This window comes from Ictidomys tridecemlineatus, chromosome 7 (assembly GCF_052094955.1).
Source record: "Ictidomys tridecemlineatus isolate mIctTri1 chromosome 7, mIctTri1.hap1, whole genome shotgun sequence".
NCBI classification, from domain to species: Eukaryota; Metazoa; Chordata; class Mammalia; order Rodentia; family Sciuridae; genus Ictidomys; species Ictidomys tridecemlineatus.
In genome coordinates this window covers 173,164,336-173,182,459 of record NC_135483.1, presented here as the reverse complement: position 1 = coordinate 173,182,459, position 18,124 = coordinate 173,164,336, and the positions used below count along the sequence as shown (strand labels likewise).

The 18,124-nt window shown below is 36.8% G+C and overlaps 1 protein-coding gene across 15 annotated transcripts in view; it reads right to left on the bottom strand.

The window, feature by feature from the left end:
• Unc80 (unc-80 subunit of NALCN channel complex) overlaps nucleotides 1–18,124 on the bottom strand; it is a 189,254-nt gene that overhangs the window by 142,339 nt on the left and 28,791 nt on the right. For 13 of the 15 annotated variants that reach the window (XM_078017951.1, XM_078017952.1, XM_078017948.1 and 10 more), the window contains exons 8-16: nucleotides 16,644–16,905; nucleotides 15,341–15,475; nucleotides 13,621–13,837; nucleotides 12,838–12,978; nucleotides 11,559–11,827; nucleotides 10,155–10,520; nucleotides 6,050–6,196; nucleotides 1,935–2,082; nucleotides 465–613 (exon numbers count right to left, since the gene is read on the bottom strand). In XM_078017951.1, coding sequence (XP_077874077.1) covers nucleotides 465–613; nucleotides 1,935–2,082; nucleotides 6,050–6,196; nucleotides 10,155–10,520; nucleotides 11,559–11,827; nucleotides 12,838–12,978; nucleotides 13,621–13,837; nucleotides 15,341–15,475; nucleotides 16,644–16,905 — 1,834 coding nt within the window. The remainder of the gene's footprint in view (nucleotides 1–464; nucleotides 614–1,934; nucleotides 2,083–6,049; nucleotides 6,197–10,154; nucleotides 10,521–11,558; nucleotides 11,828–12,837; nucleotides 12,979–13,620; nucleotides 13,838–15,340; nucleotides 15,476–16,643; nucleotides 16,906–18,124) is intronic. The other 2 variants (XM_040294851.2, XM_005341166.4) reach the window with 1 other exon arrangement.

Here is an 18,124-nt window from a genome sequence, read left to right as displayed (position 1 = left end):
TTAATTAACACTCTCCTTTAGGGAGATCTAATGTGATCTAAAATATCACAGGGCTCAATTAAAGAAAACAAAACAAATTTCAGCAGCATGTTTGCATTAATTTTTAAAGTGAGTATGGTTTCAAGTAATGCTTGGTATATCATCTTTTAGATTTCATGAACCAATAAACTGTGCTCTTGCATCTTCTTTTGAAGGACTCAAAATATCTTGCAACAATTTCACCAGACATTACAACCTTTGAGATGAACAATGAAGATACGTCAATCTGCAGATGAGATAATAAGATAAGGAGGAACAAGGAAAAGCAAGAATGGATAAGGCCCCACTGTGATTTACTGGGAACATTCAAGGAAATGATCTCTCAGCATTAAGACTTCAACTTCTCTTCCTCATGGCCACGATGTGAGCAATTTTCTCAGAGCAGAGGCTGACAGCTCCGTGGGAAGGAGAGGAGAGCTTCTCACCAGATTCTCAGGACTGTGCAGTTCGTGTGTGGTGGAGGCACAGCGGGTGATGAGGGATTTAAACATGGCACTGACGATAATGCCTTCCACGTTTTGGGCGGAGGATTTGTTGTCCACTGTGGTGAAGTTATTTCCAAACCCAGCCTTGTCTGGAAGGCAAAGGCACAAGTTAAAGGCAATATTTCCATGAAGCTCCGCAAAAGCGAGAGGGGCAAGGAAATACTCAGCACCCAGGAAATAGAGAAAGGCTACACAAAATCCAGACACTAAGCCTTCCAGCTACTTCTGGTTCAATAATCTCTATGCAAACTTGGAAATAAAAGAATCAGAACCTCCTTTACATCCACTTCTATGACATGTACAACTGCATTTGTGAAGCATTTTGATTGATTTCTTAAAAAGTGGTTGCTTATTTAAAACTGACTCCAAACCTAAAGCCCACAACTGATCCCCTTTCCTTTGCTGTGTTCCTTTATAGAACACCAGGAATAACCTGTTATCAGAACTGTTTTTGCCAAGAATATTACAAGTTTGAAAAACAATGAAGTGAGGATTGTAGTTGAGATCTTCATGTCTTTTAATGTGATAATCAAATAATAAACTCTGGGATACAACCAGGAAAAGTACTTCTAAATCCATCAAATGTCTTCATTCTAAATTAACCAACAATCATTTATATATGATATAAGCAATTGTAGTCTATATTAAGGTATTATTTCTTCCCAGACTTTAACCAAAATGTGTATTTTACTTAACTCAGGCATCATGCATAACTTTTAGTTCACTAGTGCATTTGTATTCAAATGGTAGTGGAGATATTCAGTTTATTATGAGTGCAACTGGAATTCATTGATTTTGCCCTTTAACTTAGGTCTCTATATTGAAGTTTTCTTAAAATCATGAAGCTATAAAATAGGTTGTAGGTGCATGTATGGATCCATTTGCTTGGTTTTTAAAAAGTAAGTCTATATGTATGTGTATATGTGTATGTCAAAATTGCGTTATTATTGTGTTTACTATGACCACGTTTTTGGTTTTTTATTTTTCCTGTTTTATTGTGTGAAAAAAATTGCCAAGCACTGTGTCTGTCACATAATAGGTATTCATTTCATATTTACTGAACAAGCACATACGTTCCCTGTCTCTTGATTGCTGCCTCAATTGCTATAAAACAGCAGGTCATCTGAGACCAGAAGTATGAAGAGAGGTAGGATAAAGATGGCTAAGGTGGGGATGCCACATGCTTTAGCAAATTCCTCTGAGGATAAAATCTGTCATCAAAGATTATATGCAAGCTTCTCTTGTTTATATATTCTTACACACACACACACACACACACACACACACACACATATGCACATGTACCTTTTTTCTCTTAATTTTATTCCCACAAATTCAGTGTGCCCCTGAAACACTACCTGCTTCATCTTGCAGCGATTTCTCCTAGAACTCAGGTACAGCTTTACTTACTGTCAGTGACCGGCTCCATACAAAATCCTAGCAAAGCATGCAAGAAGTCCACTACATTATTCAGAGAGTCCTTGTTCACATAGTCCCTCATGGTTTGTCGGAATTGCATCTTATCTAGCTTGTATAGCTTAGTGAGGCAGTGCTGGGCCTGCAATGAAGGAAGAGAAGTGAAAAAGTCACAAGTACCAGCTTAAGCTACAGATGTCCTTAACCTGAGACAGAAGCCTTCAGAAGGCAAAGACTTCCATCCATCCCTACTTTCTGGTGCCAGCCAACCCTACCAGCTCCTCCTATCTGAATAAGAAGTAGGCAGAGACAGACTGGGCAGTGCAAGGGGAAAAACCCAAAGCCAAAGTCTAATGCTGATCCCAGGGGGAGTTCAGTATTTACACTAAGATCAAGGCTTTAAGATCTTAATGAAAATAACTCAATGTGTAAAATTGAGGTAAGTGATAGAATTAACAATGCACACTTAGAAAAACTCAAAGTCTTTATGCAATGGGAAGAAGCATGCCACTGCCATGTCCAACACATTGAAATTAAGTAGATTTAATAGAGGAAGTGAGGCAAGAGGAGTAGGAAGTGAGTGTCCAGTGTGTTCCTACATGGCCCGGAGGAAAAAAAATTCTTGAAACACTAACAGGTGAAAAACAAAATCCAATTTGTTTATTTATGTGTCTGCATTTGAATGTGAAAGTATGGTATTTCAATAGAAGTTGACCTCATAGATGGGAAAACAAGTGACAACTGACTAAGTGCTGCTATTCACAATAGCTGTGTGTTTCTTAGGGTCCTGCAAATAATTTTGCCACCTGGCAAAGGAAAAGGGAACAATTCTCAGCATTAGAACCAAAGAAGACACAATCATTAACTGTTGAAGATCAGCAGACAGAATGATCTGATATTGCCTGGAAGCATTAGGGGTTAAAAAGAAAACTCCTATCCAAAAGAAAAAAACTATTTATGAGGAGCTTTTCTACTTAAAAAACATTTTTTTGCAATGTAAGTGCATCAAATTTGACTTTTGTTCCACCTCTATGATTCACCAAGTATCTCTTTATTATAGTTGAGACACATAGAATCAAGGACTTTATCTATGTTGAAACTACAAATTCTATAGCAGATTCAAAACTGGGAGTCAGGGTCATCGTACCTCCTAGTAGTTATTTCTCCCGTGAAACAGTACTCTCATTAAGAGTGATGTTTTTGAGGAAATATATTTAGATACCACCCAATGCCAAAAAGGACTTAAGATGATTGGTAATAGAAATCAAATTAGTATGTTGAAGAAGACTTCATCTGAACAAAAGAGATATGAGAATGTCCACAGCAATGGAATGAAATGGGAAAATGGCAGAAATCTTTAGGATGAGGAGAAAGAGCTAAGGATCTAGAAAGAAGGGGCAGCTGGGGGAGAACTACCTTAATTGAGGATGGAGGATTTTACACAATCTGGTATAGGAATGGAAGTTAGATTAGGGAGGCAATTACCGAGAATCAGAATGGTGGGTTCTTTGTGGTAACCCAGAAGAAAATTTAAATCACATTACCATTTTGACAAATCAAGATTCAGGGAAAGATACTTGAAAAATTTGAGAGGAAAAAACAGAGTATAAAAGAATGAAACTTGGATTTAGCTACAGACTTCTTGGTATGACCTTGTTATAATCGCTCCATCTGTATCATAGTCAGATGGTTTGGTATTTTTTTTTTTCATCCTCTCTTTACACTGTCCTAGAAGATTTGAAATTAGGTCTTTTTATTCCCAGAGAGTTTATTAGTTGCCAGATCCCAAACAGGCTCATTTATTTTTAGTTTATTTTATTTATATAAAATACATACTACTTGTTATAAAATGAAGTTTACAAAACACTTAGGTAAAATGTTCTTCATGAAGAATTTAATTATCATTCCTTTAAAAATTTGAGAAGCTCTTCATTATATTAATTACAAAGTGCTTTTAAAAAATCCTAGATTGTAAAATCCTAAAGTTCAAGTGTTACCCATTCTCTACAAAACACACCCAAAAGGCATAATTTCAAATCTACCATTTGGTGGCCCATAGACTGTCTATATGGTCTTCCTGAGTTCAGTGGGAAATTTAAGCAAGAATAAGATTCCCAAGCCTTAAATATTTTGATTGTGAATGACAGACTAAATTTCTTCAAATGATGTAAAACTGTTAGAGAATGAATTCCTTTCAATAATTTGGGACTATCAGCTAATGATCAGATTAATAATCTAAGAGGTATCGAGGAAGCGTGATGGAATTGCTAGGCACTTCAATAAATAACCTTACAATAGTCTTCTGTTTTTACAAAAGAAAAATAACTCACAAAACAAAGAGAAAAAAACTATAGAGTATCTGACCTGAGAAATACGACCTGAGAAAAAGTGAAAGTATTCTTAACTTTTTAAAAGTTAGGTAACTTCTCAATAAGGACCTATTGCTTTGGGGGGAAAAGTAACAGCTGGAATTCCAATGGTAGAGAAATTTAGAAATATCTAACTTCTTGATCCATATATTTCCCAGGGAAATTTTCTCAAATTTTGTATCTTTTGGACAATGTGTTTACTGAACATGGGTAAGCACATATGATCTCTATAATGAGTATAGCATAAATCTACAAAATAATGGAAGAATTGCCCTATAAATCAAGTTGAAAAGCCAGATAGGGAACAGTCTGAATGCCTCATAGAAGCATTCAATACCTGGAGAGAAAAAAGCATGGCGGACAAGAAGTAACAAAAACTTCTTTTCTGATTCAGTTAGTCCTGCTTTCTGTTAATCCAGAGAGACAAGACACAGTTGTCCAAGGCAGTTTATACTAGAGAATGATACTTAGTAGGTTTTAGCATCTAATTTCATGAAATTAGTCTTAGCATGAGAAGTAATGTGGTTTATTCTACCCTGAAAGGTTTTACTCATGCTGTGATAGAATTAAAAATCAAAGAATCACATAAGTATGTGCAAAGATGGAGGCAATGTAAGCTTTCTATTGGCTTACTAGTTATTGTTTTAAATTTTTTTTCTCACTTTTAACCTCAAAAACCCAGATCTTGGACAAGATGTTCATGTTTCAAATTAATTATTTTGGTTGTTACTTCCCATATACACATTAAACTAAAATAACACAGCATAACAGAATATTTTTTAAAAAAAATGGATAAATAGATAGATGATAGAAGATATATTAAGCAAGAATTCAGCATGCCAATACTATGTGAACACCTCATGACAAAACCTAACGCCAAGGAACACTGGTCCAGCATTAGATTTTGACATTATCCTAAAACTCTGCCAACATATGCCAAAGGGTTTTCTGGACTCAGATTTGCATCCAATCTTTTTTTTTTTTCTTTATTTTTTGTGAAAAGAATATTTTCTTAGAATTTCAATTCACATGTGAGGCAACTGCCCCAGCTCAGGCTTGCTGTGAAGATGGATCACTGGTCAAGTCAGAAGGAACAAGGCACAGTCAGGAGAGCTCACTGAAAATGAGCTGTAATGTTCCATTACGGAATTACACATGGCAAGCCCAAGGGCAGAGTTTCAAGTTTCACACAGTTCAAAGGGAAATGATCTCAAATATGTAGAAGTTGAGGTTCATTTTGAAGCAAAGCAGCCAGAAAACAACTGGCTACTTTTACAGTCCTGTTTTGTCCCAATAAGGGCCATTTTCCATATCTAAGTAAGAACAACAAACTGAGTCTCAACTTTGACCCTTTTCTCTAATATGAAATATGCTTTTATAGTAGCCAGACAGATGATTGAAAATCATTTGTCGCAGGTCATCAGAAGCTTGCTAAATGTATTCATCTGTGCAAAGTTCTTCCAAACTGAAATTCACACATTCCAATCATACCCTTGCACCAATTGGTTTGTTGGTCTGCTCTAGGTAGGAGGCAGAAGTGTTTTCCCAATTAAACTTTCCTAAGCCAGTTTTAGTTGTCAAGATATCTTGTGGGATTTCTCCCATCCCAAGATATCATTAAAATGTCCTATGAAATACAATATTTTTCAGGGAACACTGACCCTCATTGTCAAAGGACTCATTCCTCAACTGGAGGGAGGGAAGAGGGAGAGGAAATGGAATCTACTTTAATTCTCTTACATTCTCTCGGAATACCTGGTGTCTCAGACGATCTCCCGAGATCCCTCGGTGTCCTTCTCCGCAACCATAGGCACATCCCAGAGACTTCACTATTTTGATGAGCATGGTGAGAGCAAGCCTATGGTTGCTTACAGGTGTACTTTCATCCTGGTACCCATGATCAAGAAACAAAAAGAAGTCTACTTACTTTGCCACTGAACCACTATTGCTATGAAGATTCTATTTTACAATTAAATAAAGTTTGTATGTTTTACAATAAGCACCTGCAATTGGGGAAATACAATTGTCCAGGGTCTAACAAAGAAACTCACTTTTCTAAAACCTATTTCATGAATTAAAAGAAAATAATTCATGCATTTTGAATAGCCTCTGGTGCTATAACATGAACACAAAACTTTTTCTTGGAAGATATCCTTCATATCCTTGGCAGCCTATTGGAACGGCTACTGGGATGGCGGGTGGGGATCATCAGCAATGAAGGCCAATGAATTTCCTTAGAAACTACCCTCATGAGCAGTCTTCTGATAATACCACCAGGTAAGGATTACTGCTGAATTTCTTCAACTGGTCAAAGTCTAGAACTTTGAAATTTCATGGCAATTTCTGCTATTTTTGAAGGATTTTTTTCCCAATTGTTTCACTATATTATAATTCACATGCATAAGAAAAAGCAAGAATATGCAGAACTTTATAAGCATTCAGATTGATTCTCCCCTTGAGGGTTGATTGGGAGCCCTCCTGAGATGAATGATGAAAATCATTTTCATCCACTTTTTTGTCCCTTTTAATCCTTACTGTGAGTGGAGAACATGATGTCCAAAAAAGGAACTTCCTTGAATCATTTCCAAAGAAGCCTAAGGACGCTGTTGCTAAGGGATGATGCTGAGCCCAGTGTGGGGGAGTCATTACCTTTGGGAAGCAGCAACCTGCCTCCATCATCCTAGCTACTTTCAGAGTAAGCACATTCATTGAGGACTTGGGATTCCAGCTCCTGGTCCTTAATTGCAGGTAACGTTAGATAAGTTAACTAATCCTTTTTTTGTTTCCTCGCCTGTGAATTAAGCACCCTAATAACTGCCCTTCCTACTTTACAGGTTTGCTGTGTAAAGCAAATGATATAATGGTGACCACAACAACCTAAGGGATTTTCATGTTAGTTACATGAACAGGTTGACAGATAAACTTTTGGGCTACACATAGAAAGAATACTCCAATGGAGGTAGGGTGTAAAAGGAAGGGCTAGGGATTTATACAGAAATTATTTTCTGCCTTGATGTGATAGTGTAGATACTCTCCTCCCCCTGCTTATCCATAAACTTATCCATAAACTCATGCAGTGAATGCAGTGCTGGACCCCAGAAATTCTCCCATCGGGAATAAAACATTCATTCTCTGAGTTGTTGGAAGTGTTGATGGCTGAAAATCCTCAGCTGACTGCCTCTGCTGGAGAGCTGCCTCCACCAACCAACCAACTTTACAGTGTTTTCCAGGAGGCAGACTACCTCCAATGACAGGTCAGTGGCAGAAGAGTGGTAAAGGCAAAAAGTCTCCTTGCTTCACCTAAGAACTGCTTTGAAGAGCCATCTCGACTCCAGATATATTTACAATTAAGATGTCATTTTTAGTTTGGATGGAATCTTCCCTGCAAGATTTGATAATTGTATAACTTTGGGCAAACTACGCAGTGTCCTACAAAATAGCAACAATATAATAATTTCATAAGTCAAAAAAGTAAAAACATGTAATGTCCATTATAATAGCAAAACAAATGTTAACTATTATTTCTAGGTCTAGGACACTGCTATGGTCTGAGGCACCTTTATGCAAATTAGAAACACACCTCTCTTGGTGGATGAGTTGGAAACAGCCAAGCCTCTGGGTGGATGCAGTGCTTGGATGTGAAGCTCTGTGAGCAGAGCTTGTACTGGATTTCATTCCTCACCAGTTCCCACAGTCAAGATTTTTTGGATAGTAGGTGGACAATAGAGTCATATAGTAGTGTCTCAGAAAAGGTCATCCCAAACAAGGGCTTATTTGGAAGATTGGTTTACATATATTTTTAAATTATTATATGTCCCTTTAAAAATTCCCTAGCCCTAAAAATCTTTGTAAGGATCGATTCAGTTTTTTATTCTTTAGACCTTCAGGTGTCCTTGGGATTTAAGTTTCTTTCATAGAGGATATTCAGAAAGATGTATCAAGCTACAGGCAGAAACCAGAGTACTAAATAATATTTCAGCTTCTCAGTATAAGCTAGTGGCCAAAATGGAAATAGAAATTAGATCTTCCTTTCTGTCTTAATCAATTTCCCATGTTTCTGATATTAATGGGGCTGAAAAATTAGATAAACTTTCTGATTCCACTGAAAAGAAAAGATGTTTTTAGGGAAGAACAGACCTTTATGAATCATAAACACAAGCCACTTGACCTAGCATCACATTTTATTTTATAAATTCTTTTTCCTAAAAAGAATGTCATTTTGAGAACTAACTACAAAACAATTGAATTTTGGTTGCTCTTTTAGAGACCACATTATCTCTTTTTACAATCATTCATACTGATAAAAAGTGCTAATTTTGGTCAAAATAACATTTATAGCACCAAGCTATAGTATCTAAAATAATATCTAGGTATACTATATGATTAAGGCAGAAGAAGAAAATCCTAAAGATAAGGCTAAGGAATCCAAGAATATTGAAGCAGGAATATTTGGATCAGAATATTGGGAAGATAAATCATGAATATTGGGAGGATAAAAGTAAGCCTTGAAATAAAGAAACACAGAGGATAAATGTGCATTAATTATGTAGTAGGTGGGAGTAGAAAGAAAGAAGAAATTTTTATAATTTCTGCAATCCTCATTTGGATGTAAAAATTTAACGCCCTATGGAGAAAAATGGTCAATTTATAGTTCATATTGTGTCTGTAGATGTTAAAACTCTATATAGTATAATCTTTCACTTGTAAACGCTTGACATAATATGGGATTCTTACTTGTTAGAGATTCAAATCTCTTGTTGTTTTTAATTTCGGAACAGCACATTCCAGCTACAACCTCAAATCAGTGTGAGTTATGTGAATTTAAGCTGTGGTCATTTGTATTTAAAACTCAATAAGGAAAAAATGAATTCTTGTTGTTAAATGCAGAGTTCATAACGAGGTTTTGCCAAGGCAGAGGGAATGAAATTCAGGAACAATCAATAATAGGAAGGCAAAACCCTCTGAGAGGTAACACACTGAGACACAAGGGAACTGAGGCTAGAATAGTTGTTGCCATGCCAAACCAATATCAAATAAATCAACCAACTAATCAAGCACCATTCTTCTCTTGCTTTCCCCTTAACTGTGGCTAAAGTTGTCTGCCAAAAATCTGTTATATAAATACTTTATTTAGAAAGTCCACATTGCTTCTTATGGACTGGGTATTTGTGTCCTCCTGAAATCTGTATATTGAAATCTTAAACTCTAATCTGATTATATTTGCAGATGGGCCCTTGGGAATTAATTAAAATTAAATAAGGTCAGACACTGGGACCTGGGTCCAAAGCGATTAGGCTGTCTTCCTGCTCATGCACAAAGTGGAGGCTGTGTGAGCACACAGCAATGGTGGTTACCTACAAGTCAAGCAAAAGGCCTCACATTAAACCCACCCCGCTGGCAACTTGACCTTGGACTTGCCAACCTTTAGAATTGTGCGGAGTAAATTTCTGTTGATTAGGCCATCCAAACTATAGTATTTTCTTATTGCAGCATGAGTGGACTAAGACACCACTCAATTTATACCACGAACGTCTGCTATCTATCCTTAGTGGCACACTGAGAATTATGGAAATGGAATGCATCTGAGGTGTTCTATTGCAGAAATAACCTAACCAGAAAATTCATTCTAACAAAGCATGAATGACGATGTGTGTGGATTCTGAACACTGTTCAATCTGTTTCTACTCATGCCTGCTAAAAACCTAATTAAGATATTTCTACATTCAGTACTTTCTTACTCTAGTGATTAGTTGCTGCTCTGAGTCAATAAATTGCTAGCAAGCCAGCATTGGGAAGAAATTCAGAGCAATATTTCTTGAGGACACAGAAGGTGGTTCAGTCATACCTTCTCTTGGTTCTTATCATTCTTCTCATAAGGGCCTCCTCCACCTCCTCCACCTCCTCCTCCATCACCTCCTCCACCTCCATCACCACCTCCTCCTTCTTCTCCTCCACCATCTCCAGCTCCACTAATGGAAGGGCCCCCAAATCCACAGGTAGAACTTCCAGATACTCCTTTGAACTGGAAAGTTCCTTCACTTGGTCTCTTTTCCACAGTCTCATTTTCCTTGTTTTCACTCTTCTTTCTGTTCTTTTCTACACATGGTACTACACCAAGTTGAAGCAAGCATTCCACAATGTTTAGTGCCACATCACAGATGCGAGAGCTGATGTCATGGTTAAGGACAAGATAAACAGCCTTCAGAACCACCTGCAGAGGACAAAAATAAACAGGACAATTAAGTTACCTCTTCCTAAATAGATTTAGTTATTCTGCTTAACTAGTTATTCTTCTTCTGTGCTATGTGCATAAATCAGACAATTTTCAGATTTTATTATCTAAGCTGCATGGGGACATTGTGTACGTGCTTAATATAGACTTAATATCACCCAGAGAATTAAAATCATGTATTTTCTCAGTTAAGTCTCTCCAAACTTGCCATGATATGAACAGTTAATGGGGATATTGAAGCACAGTGAATTAATGGGGCACTAATTATTTAGTCAAGTGGAAACTTGTATAACTGATATTTAAAATCAGGGTGTTTCAATTCTTTTCACTTTCCACAAATAATGAATAAAGAAGAATAACATATTTATGCTCATAATAAAGCAATACTTGCTTATCCATAATTGTATCATTATTTACCCTTCAACTTCAAATGTATAATATTTGCATTTTTAAATTATGCCCCTTTATTTATTTTAATATTTTAAATTATTTGCTAGGCCAGGTTCCCTGATGTGCAATAATAATGTTTGTGAAACATAATTATAAAATATAGCAACCCTTTCATTTGCTAATAACTATACTCAAGGAAAGCATTCTTCAGAATGCAAGTCTAAATAGTTTAAGGACTTCCATTCATTTTTTTTCTGACTACACAGGAGGTTTGTAGTCTTGTTGCTTATATAACCAAATGAAATAAATGAGCTTCTTACTCTTTTTCTGGGAAAAAAAAGAGGTTTAGAAAACACACAAACATATATTTATGTTTAGGATTCACTAAGTTTTTAGAATTATAAACATACTCTTAGATCAGATCAAATATAATGTAATGCCTAGGGAAAAACAAAAGGTTCATCTATGATGGTTGACACATTTAAGAATTTTTTTTGTGGGTAGTTTTTTCATTTTAATATTCAATACTTCTAAGAATCTCTATGCCCTTTTACCCAATCTTGTGAATATTGGATTTAAAGAATCAATATCTTTCTGGCCTTCATAAGAAAAATTCTTGTTCCTTACGGAAAGATCAAGCATTCCATTCTTGTGGACAAAGTTGTTGGTCCCATCGATATGCTCTGTGTCCTCCAGGTAGCTGTAATTAATGCAGGAGTCTGTGAGGCTTCGAGGCAGGTTAGCACAGGCCAGCGGTTCGTGAGGCATCTCTGGGATAGGCACTTGGTTGCAGAGCTTCCTCATATGCTCATTGAAAAAGTCTGCGTAGCCTACGTTGAATGATGCCAATGTGGTATTGAAGGTTGCTACTGTGATAGTAGAGATCTGGGATCGCACTAATGAAACAAAAGAAACAACTTAGTTTTCCTCATATTCACCTGCTATATCAGTTAGATAGTTATGCTATTATTTAAATTATGACCGTAATCAGGGCTGTAGCTTTTGTAGATATATGACTTATAGTCTCAAATCTATACTGAACTCCCATGGAACTCCTGAAGCTGTAAGTCCAAGTAATATTGATAATTAATGGAGACTATAGAAAAACTAAGTTGCAACTAGCTTCCTTTAGCTGAAGCTAGGATTTACCTTTTGTTAATGCTGACTTAGTTCACTTGATCATAACAGGTAGATTTTACACGCTGTTAGATGACAGATCATATTAACAAAAACTAGTTTAACTGAACTATTTTCTCATAAGTTATGGCAGTTAAATGTCTTATTTTGATCTGGTGTATTACAAAAAAAAAAACAAGATGGAATTTTCTTTTTTGGTTAAAGTAATAGAATGTAAATTTATAACGAATAGATACTTGAAGTACAGTTCAAAGAAAAGAGGGATTAAACTTGTGTTCCTATGAGAGCATAAGAATAAGAAAAAGAATAAATTATTCTGTTAAGAGTAAAGAAAAAGAGCCTGCCTTAGATTCCATCCAGAAGCACATTCAATTTGTGTAAAGCTCATAAAATCACTTCTCTGAAATAGAATCTGTGTGAAAAAGGCATTGGTGGCCCTGGAAGGCAGGGACTTTCTTCCCACGGAAGGTGTAGTCCTTCTGAAGCATGTCACAGAGGAAACTAAAGTGCAAAATGCCCTTTAGCCCTATGGGTCTGTGATCTTTTAAGATGAGTGGCTCATCTTTGCTCTTATTAAAGGTCTGGTGGTCTCAGTGTAGTCAAATAGCTCTTGACTAAGAATGGCTAAACATTAAATTACCAAGTGATAACACAAGAATGGAAGTTTTCAAAGAACATAAGTAAGTGGAATGAAAATGGAACCTACGGTAAGCACAGAGACCAAGAAAAGAAACCTAAACTCCTGCCCCGAGCCCTGCCTGGGACCCACCTTCCTTGACTGTGTTTTCTCCGTGGCTGTTGGAGGGGTCAGGCAGGTCGCTCACCAGAGTGTGGTGGGAGTGGGAGTGCCTGGCGCTCAGGCTCTCCATCTCAGTAGCTGCATCTGAACTGCCCCGCCGCGTCAGTTTCCCTGAAGTGGACAAGAGCATCACAAGGGGTTTTTAAAATCTGAAAGGTTCTTTGCTGAGATTTTTGTCTTTCCTATGGACAGCTGTGAGAGTGAGGAGGTATTAGGAATAGCAGAAGGCCCAGCCTGGGGTATAGTCAAGGTCAATATGATTGATGGAACTGCCTGTGATAAGGTTAGCCCCAATCTAAGCCAAATGTCAGAAACCATCTGTTGTGGACCTGCTAACTGTCAGCTCCTGGTTTTAAGCTGGCTGTCTTAATATGCCATCCCAAACAGAAAAAAATTTTTTCCTTTGCTTCACTTATTCCTTTATTAAATAACAGAGTTAAATAAAGGTCTGTCTTTAGATTAACCAATGAAAGTTAAGGCACAGAACCCTCTAGGGCCATGTTTCTGAATCTAAGAAATAGGGCCTTTAACCTGGCTAATTACACAGAATTCTTACGTAATTACTTATTTGCATTTGTTTGGCTGTGAAAATACAGCATTATTTCAGTTACTGGGGAACCTTCAGTTAGGACTAAATTTCTTGGCTGAATTAATTGTCCAAGAAAGACCCAGACTTTCCAGGGAGCCACAGGTCAAGATTCCTAAATAGGTCACTCAAGCTCTGCCCTACTTCAAAAGGTCTTTTGTGATCACCTAAAATGGTAGTTGGCCAGCCTCCTTTTTCGATGCCTCGCCTGTCTTCTCCAAGCCCAGAGAAACTTCCAAAGGAGAATGTGCTACGAGTGGGGGACACATCCAGGTGGTCCTCATGAAGCAGGAATGGCACACCCATTCTTCGGGGCCTCCTCTTCCCGGTGTGGTGGAATGGAATGGAGCCTTTCCTCTCTCGGTCTTCTTTACGGCTCTTGAACTGCAATGGTAAGAGATGAATAGTCAGGCACAGGGCAAAGGAAAGGTTGTAGTTTACTTCTCAAAGGGCTCCATATCCTTGAGTAGTAAAACACAAGCATAGGGAATCCAGGAAGTCATTGGATGTCATCCAACAGAAATGGATGAAATTTCCCTAATTTGTTAAAAGAGAAAAAGAAACTAAGCAAAGGGCCACATAGGTCTTTCAGATTTGTGGATTAGAGGAGTGTTCTCAAAGTCTGATCCCTGGACCAGCAGCATCAGCATCATGTGGGAACCTGCTTGAAAGGTACTTTCTCCAATGCATCCCCAGACGTATTGCATCAGAAACTCAAAAGGTGAGGTCTAGCAATGTGTTTCAACATGTCTCATAAATGATTCTAATGTACACTAAAATTTGAGAATCACTGGATTAGAATATAGGATTCCTGGTCACTTGGACCAGGCTGTCCCTTTTTCAAAACTGAAATTCATTATTTTGGTCAACCAACTTCAAATATGTGCAACTGCTCACAGGATATAGTCAAAGATGATCCAGAGGAAACATTGATAAAAACCCATTATTCCTACAAAATAGTTCAAGATCAAGTATAATTAGGAGTTTAGAATTGTCTAGATAACTTGTCAAATATACTAGTGCCTGAGCCTATCTTTGGCAATTCTGATTTAATTGGTCTGGGATATGGCTTAGGCACTTACCTTTTTATAAAAGCTCCTCAAAACTTCTATATGCAGCCAAGATTGAAAAATTTCTTTTTTTTCCTCTTAAATGATGACTGGTTTTAAAAAAATGATGGCCATTGCCTATTGTTTCATTATTAATGAATGCAGTCATGACAAGCTGGACTCATAGATTAGTTAATATGTGTTATATTATTCACGGACATAATTCAGTTAATAATTTTAAAAGCAATTATTTTCAAAATAAAAGATAAAAAGACCCTTACTTATGTGTGTGTGTGTTTATACACACACACATATACCTGTGAGACTACACATATTATTTTCTATGCAATTAGTGCCATATATTTATTTAAAAAGAGACAGTCTGATGGGTTCAGAAGAGCATAGAAGTATTTAGCTAAATATCTACTTTCAGATTTGGGTTCACTCTTTGGTGAACTACCTAGTTTCTAAGGGTCAAATTCTTCTCTGGAAAACAGGTAGAATAAAGAATTTCAATGGATTACGTGAAAACTCTTTATGTAAAATACTTGATGAAATGAGTTGGACCACACAAATGTAAGTTATCATATTACTACCACAACTACCTCTACCACAGCAGTGCATTATCAGGACTGACCTTCCCACAACCCTGTGGAACTCTGAGAGTAGGAAGCACACTCATACTAATGGAGAGACTTACAAAGGCCTATAGGGTTATGCTATAGGTCATAGCCAGTGTTGTAACCACCCCATACTGTAGCAAAATTAGAAAGAAATACCTCATGCTCCACTGAATTTAATTAATAAAATATCAAAAGGTATAAATGATCCTACTCACCTTTTTAAAAATGTTCATGCCCAGGTCTGAAGAAAGATCTGGTACTGCAGACCTGCGCAGATTGGTCAATGAAACCTTGGAAAAGGCCTCAGGGCTAAGAGATTTTTCTTCTTCATTACACTTCATGGTGAGATCCTTAACATGCAATAAAATAGACAATGATCAAGAACTTAGGGCTGCTATCCAAGTATTTTGTTACTGATATGTCACATTTTTAATAGGGATACACCTACTGTTTTGATATCTATGACGTATCTAACTTGCGTGTCTGGACTTTCAAAATCCAAATTCTACAACCTTAAAGAAGTATTTCATACTAACTTCTGTTTGTAATTTTCAGCACTGAGGCCATGTAACCCCACATCCACATTGATGAGAAAATAGAAAATAGATATCTCTTTTTATTTTTTAGTTAAAAATAATATTTTTCCAGGGGCTGGGATTGTAGCTTAACTGGTAGAGCATTTGCCTTGTATGTGTGAGGCACTGGGTTCAATCCTCAGCATCACCTTAAAAAAATAAATTAAATAAAGGTATTGTGTCTGTCTTCAACTAAAAAAAAATTTAAGAATATTTTTCTATTTAAAAATTCATTAAAGGAAATAATTACTTTGGGCAGAATATCTACTAATAAAGCAGAGTATATTTCTTTTCCACTCTGATATTACTTATGTATATTTTCACAATATGCAGAAAAGAATTTTAAGCCCCCAAACTGTAAAACCCTATAAGTCAGGTTTTTCTCTATATTTTCAACATACAGTGTTGATGAGAAAGAGAGGAAGAACAAGCATTCAACTTATATTAGGCAGTTGTTCATCAGAAAGCAATTTTCATGGGGATGTCACCACATTAGTAAACACTCAGTTTATTTCTCCAAACATCTATAATAAATAGTAAGACTATATATCAATAAACAATATTTCTAATGATGATGCTGAAATACTGAAAATTTTTGAATTATGCCAAATCAGTAAAATGGTGGTATCCCATATTTTATGATATAGGTAATTGACAGATGACGTGTCAAAGTCTTTATTACCTACTTTGATTACTCAGAAGACCTCATTTTCACTACTCTGGCTACACTAAGACTTACACTACCATGGCATGTGTAAGAGGTGCACTTCTTTCAATGGTAAACAAGAACTAAACAATAGCAAAAATGTCCACTGATGAAAGATGGAAGGGAAAGGATAATGGCAACTGAGGAATCCACCAATCAGACAGCACTGGATTCACAGAAGACAGCATGTTATGGCCAAAGTTGTCAGTTCAAATGACAATGGACAGAGTGGCTTACTTGGGTTTTGTGAGTGTTCACTAGTGAGGGTGCTGCCGCCACCATTGAGCTACTCCTGGGTCTGGGCAGGAGAGGAATATCTGGCTCTGGAGCCTTCTCTGGCTTCTCTTCCAACATATGCCTCAGTCTTTGTAGATAGTACATCAGAGACCACTGGGTGCCTTCTTCAGACCAGTGGGGCTGGAGTAGGCAGCGGAGAACAGCAACATCAAAGTAGGTGGCATAGCGGGATCTTTGGCATGGAGGTATCACCAGAGAGGCCCTGCTCCCAAAAGCAGAAAGAAGACAATTACCCTGGCAGTCAAGCCTTCCAAGGGGGCAGCTCGACATGGCTTATAGCTCTACTTTTCTCATTTTTTCATTTATTCATTTGTTATCTGTTGTTTGATTTGCTTGAAAATCCTAACTGGTCTTACTCATTTTGCTTTTGCTAACCATTTCCTTGAAACATAAACATTGAAAGAGTTTTGAAGAATGGGTAAAAATTAGCCAGGCAAAGTTGAGGTTGGGACAGGAAGGTAAATCAGCATTTCCACTAGAACAAAACAATGCTTGCAAATGTTCATATTTTTAAAAATCATGAGTTTGGAGAGGGAGAATTCATAAGCAATTAGTTTGTTGGTGAGTAATTTGGGTGGTAGGTAATGATGAGAGTCAGAGACATAGAAATAGTTTGTGTCAAGATGTTTCTTTTCTACTAAGCTATGAGGTTTAACTCTGGTAGAAACAGGAATGATGTTTGTCCTGTCTACTACACTGGGCTATTTTAATTTCAGTTGTGAAAATATTATGTAAAAGAAAAAGAAACTGCAAATGCTAAACATAATTTTACTATGAGAAAATGAGATCATTTTGAAATTCTTAAGTTATGTATCTATGTAAGATAGTAAAAAAAATTTAAAAAACAACATGTTTCTGCAATTTTATTATTCAATTTAAACACTTGATATATTTATTACTTAGTGTTCGATTTACTCCTAATTAAAAATAGATTCAAATGATTACTCAGCATAACACAACAACATAAGCATGGTAGATGCAATGAACTATATGTTTGTGGCTCTCAACATTTGTATTTTGAAATCCCAACTTCCAATGTGATGGTATTAGAAGGTGATGCCTTTGGAATTTGGAAAAGTAATTAAGTCATGAGGGTAGAGTCATATATATATAAACATACATAGCTCTCTTGTTTTCTTTCTATCGTGCAATGAAAAGACAGTCTGGAATCAGAACCTGACTGTGCTGCCACCATGATCTGAGACTTACAGCTTCCAGAACTGTGAGAAATAAATTTCTTTTGTGGATAAGCCATCCACATTAAGATTCTTTGTTACAGCAACCCAAACTGACTAAGGCATTAGTGGATATGTAGGATCATCCTGGATGCATATGATCCAGTCAGAATGACAGACAATAACTGAAAAAATATAAACAGAATTTCTGGGATCCAAGATGACATCTGGGTTCTAAAAACTACC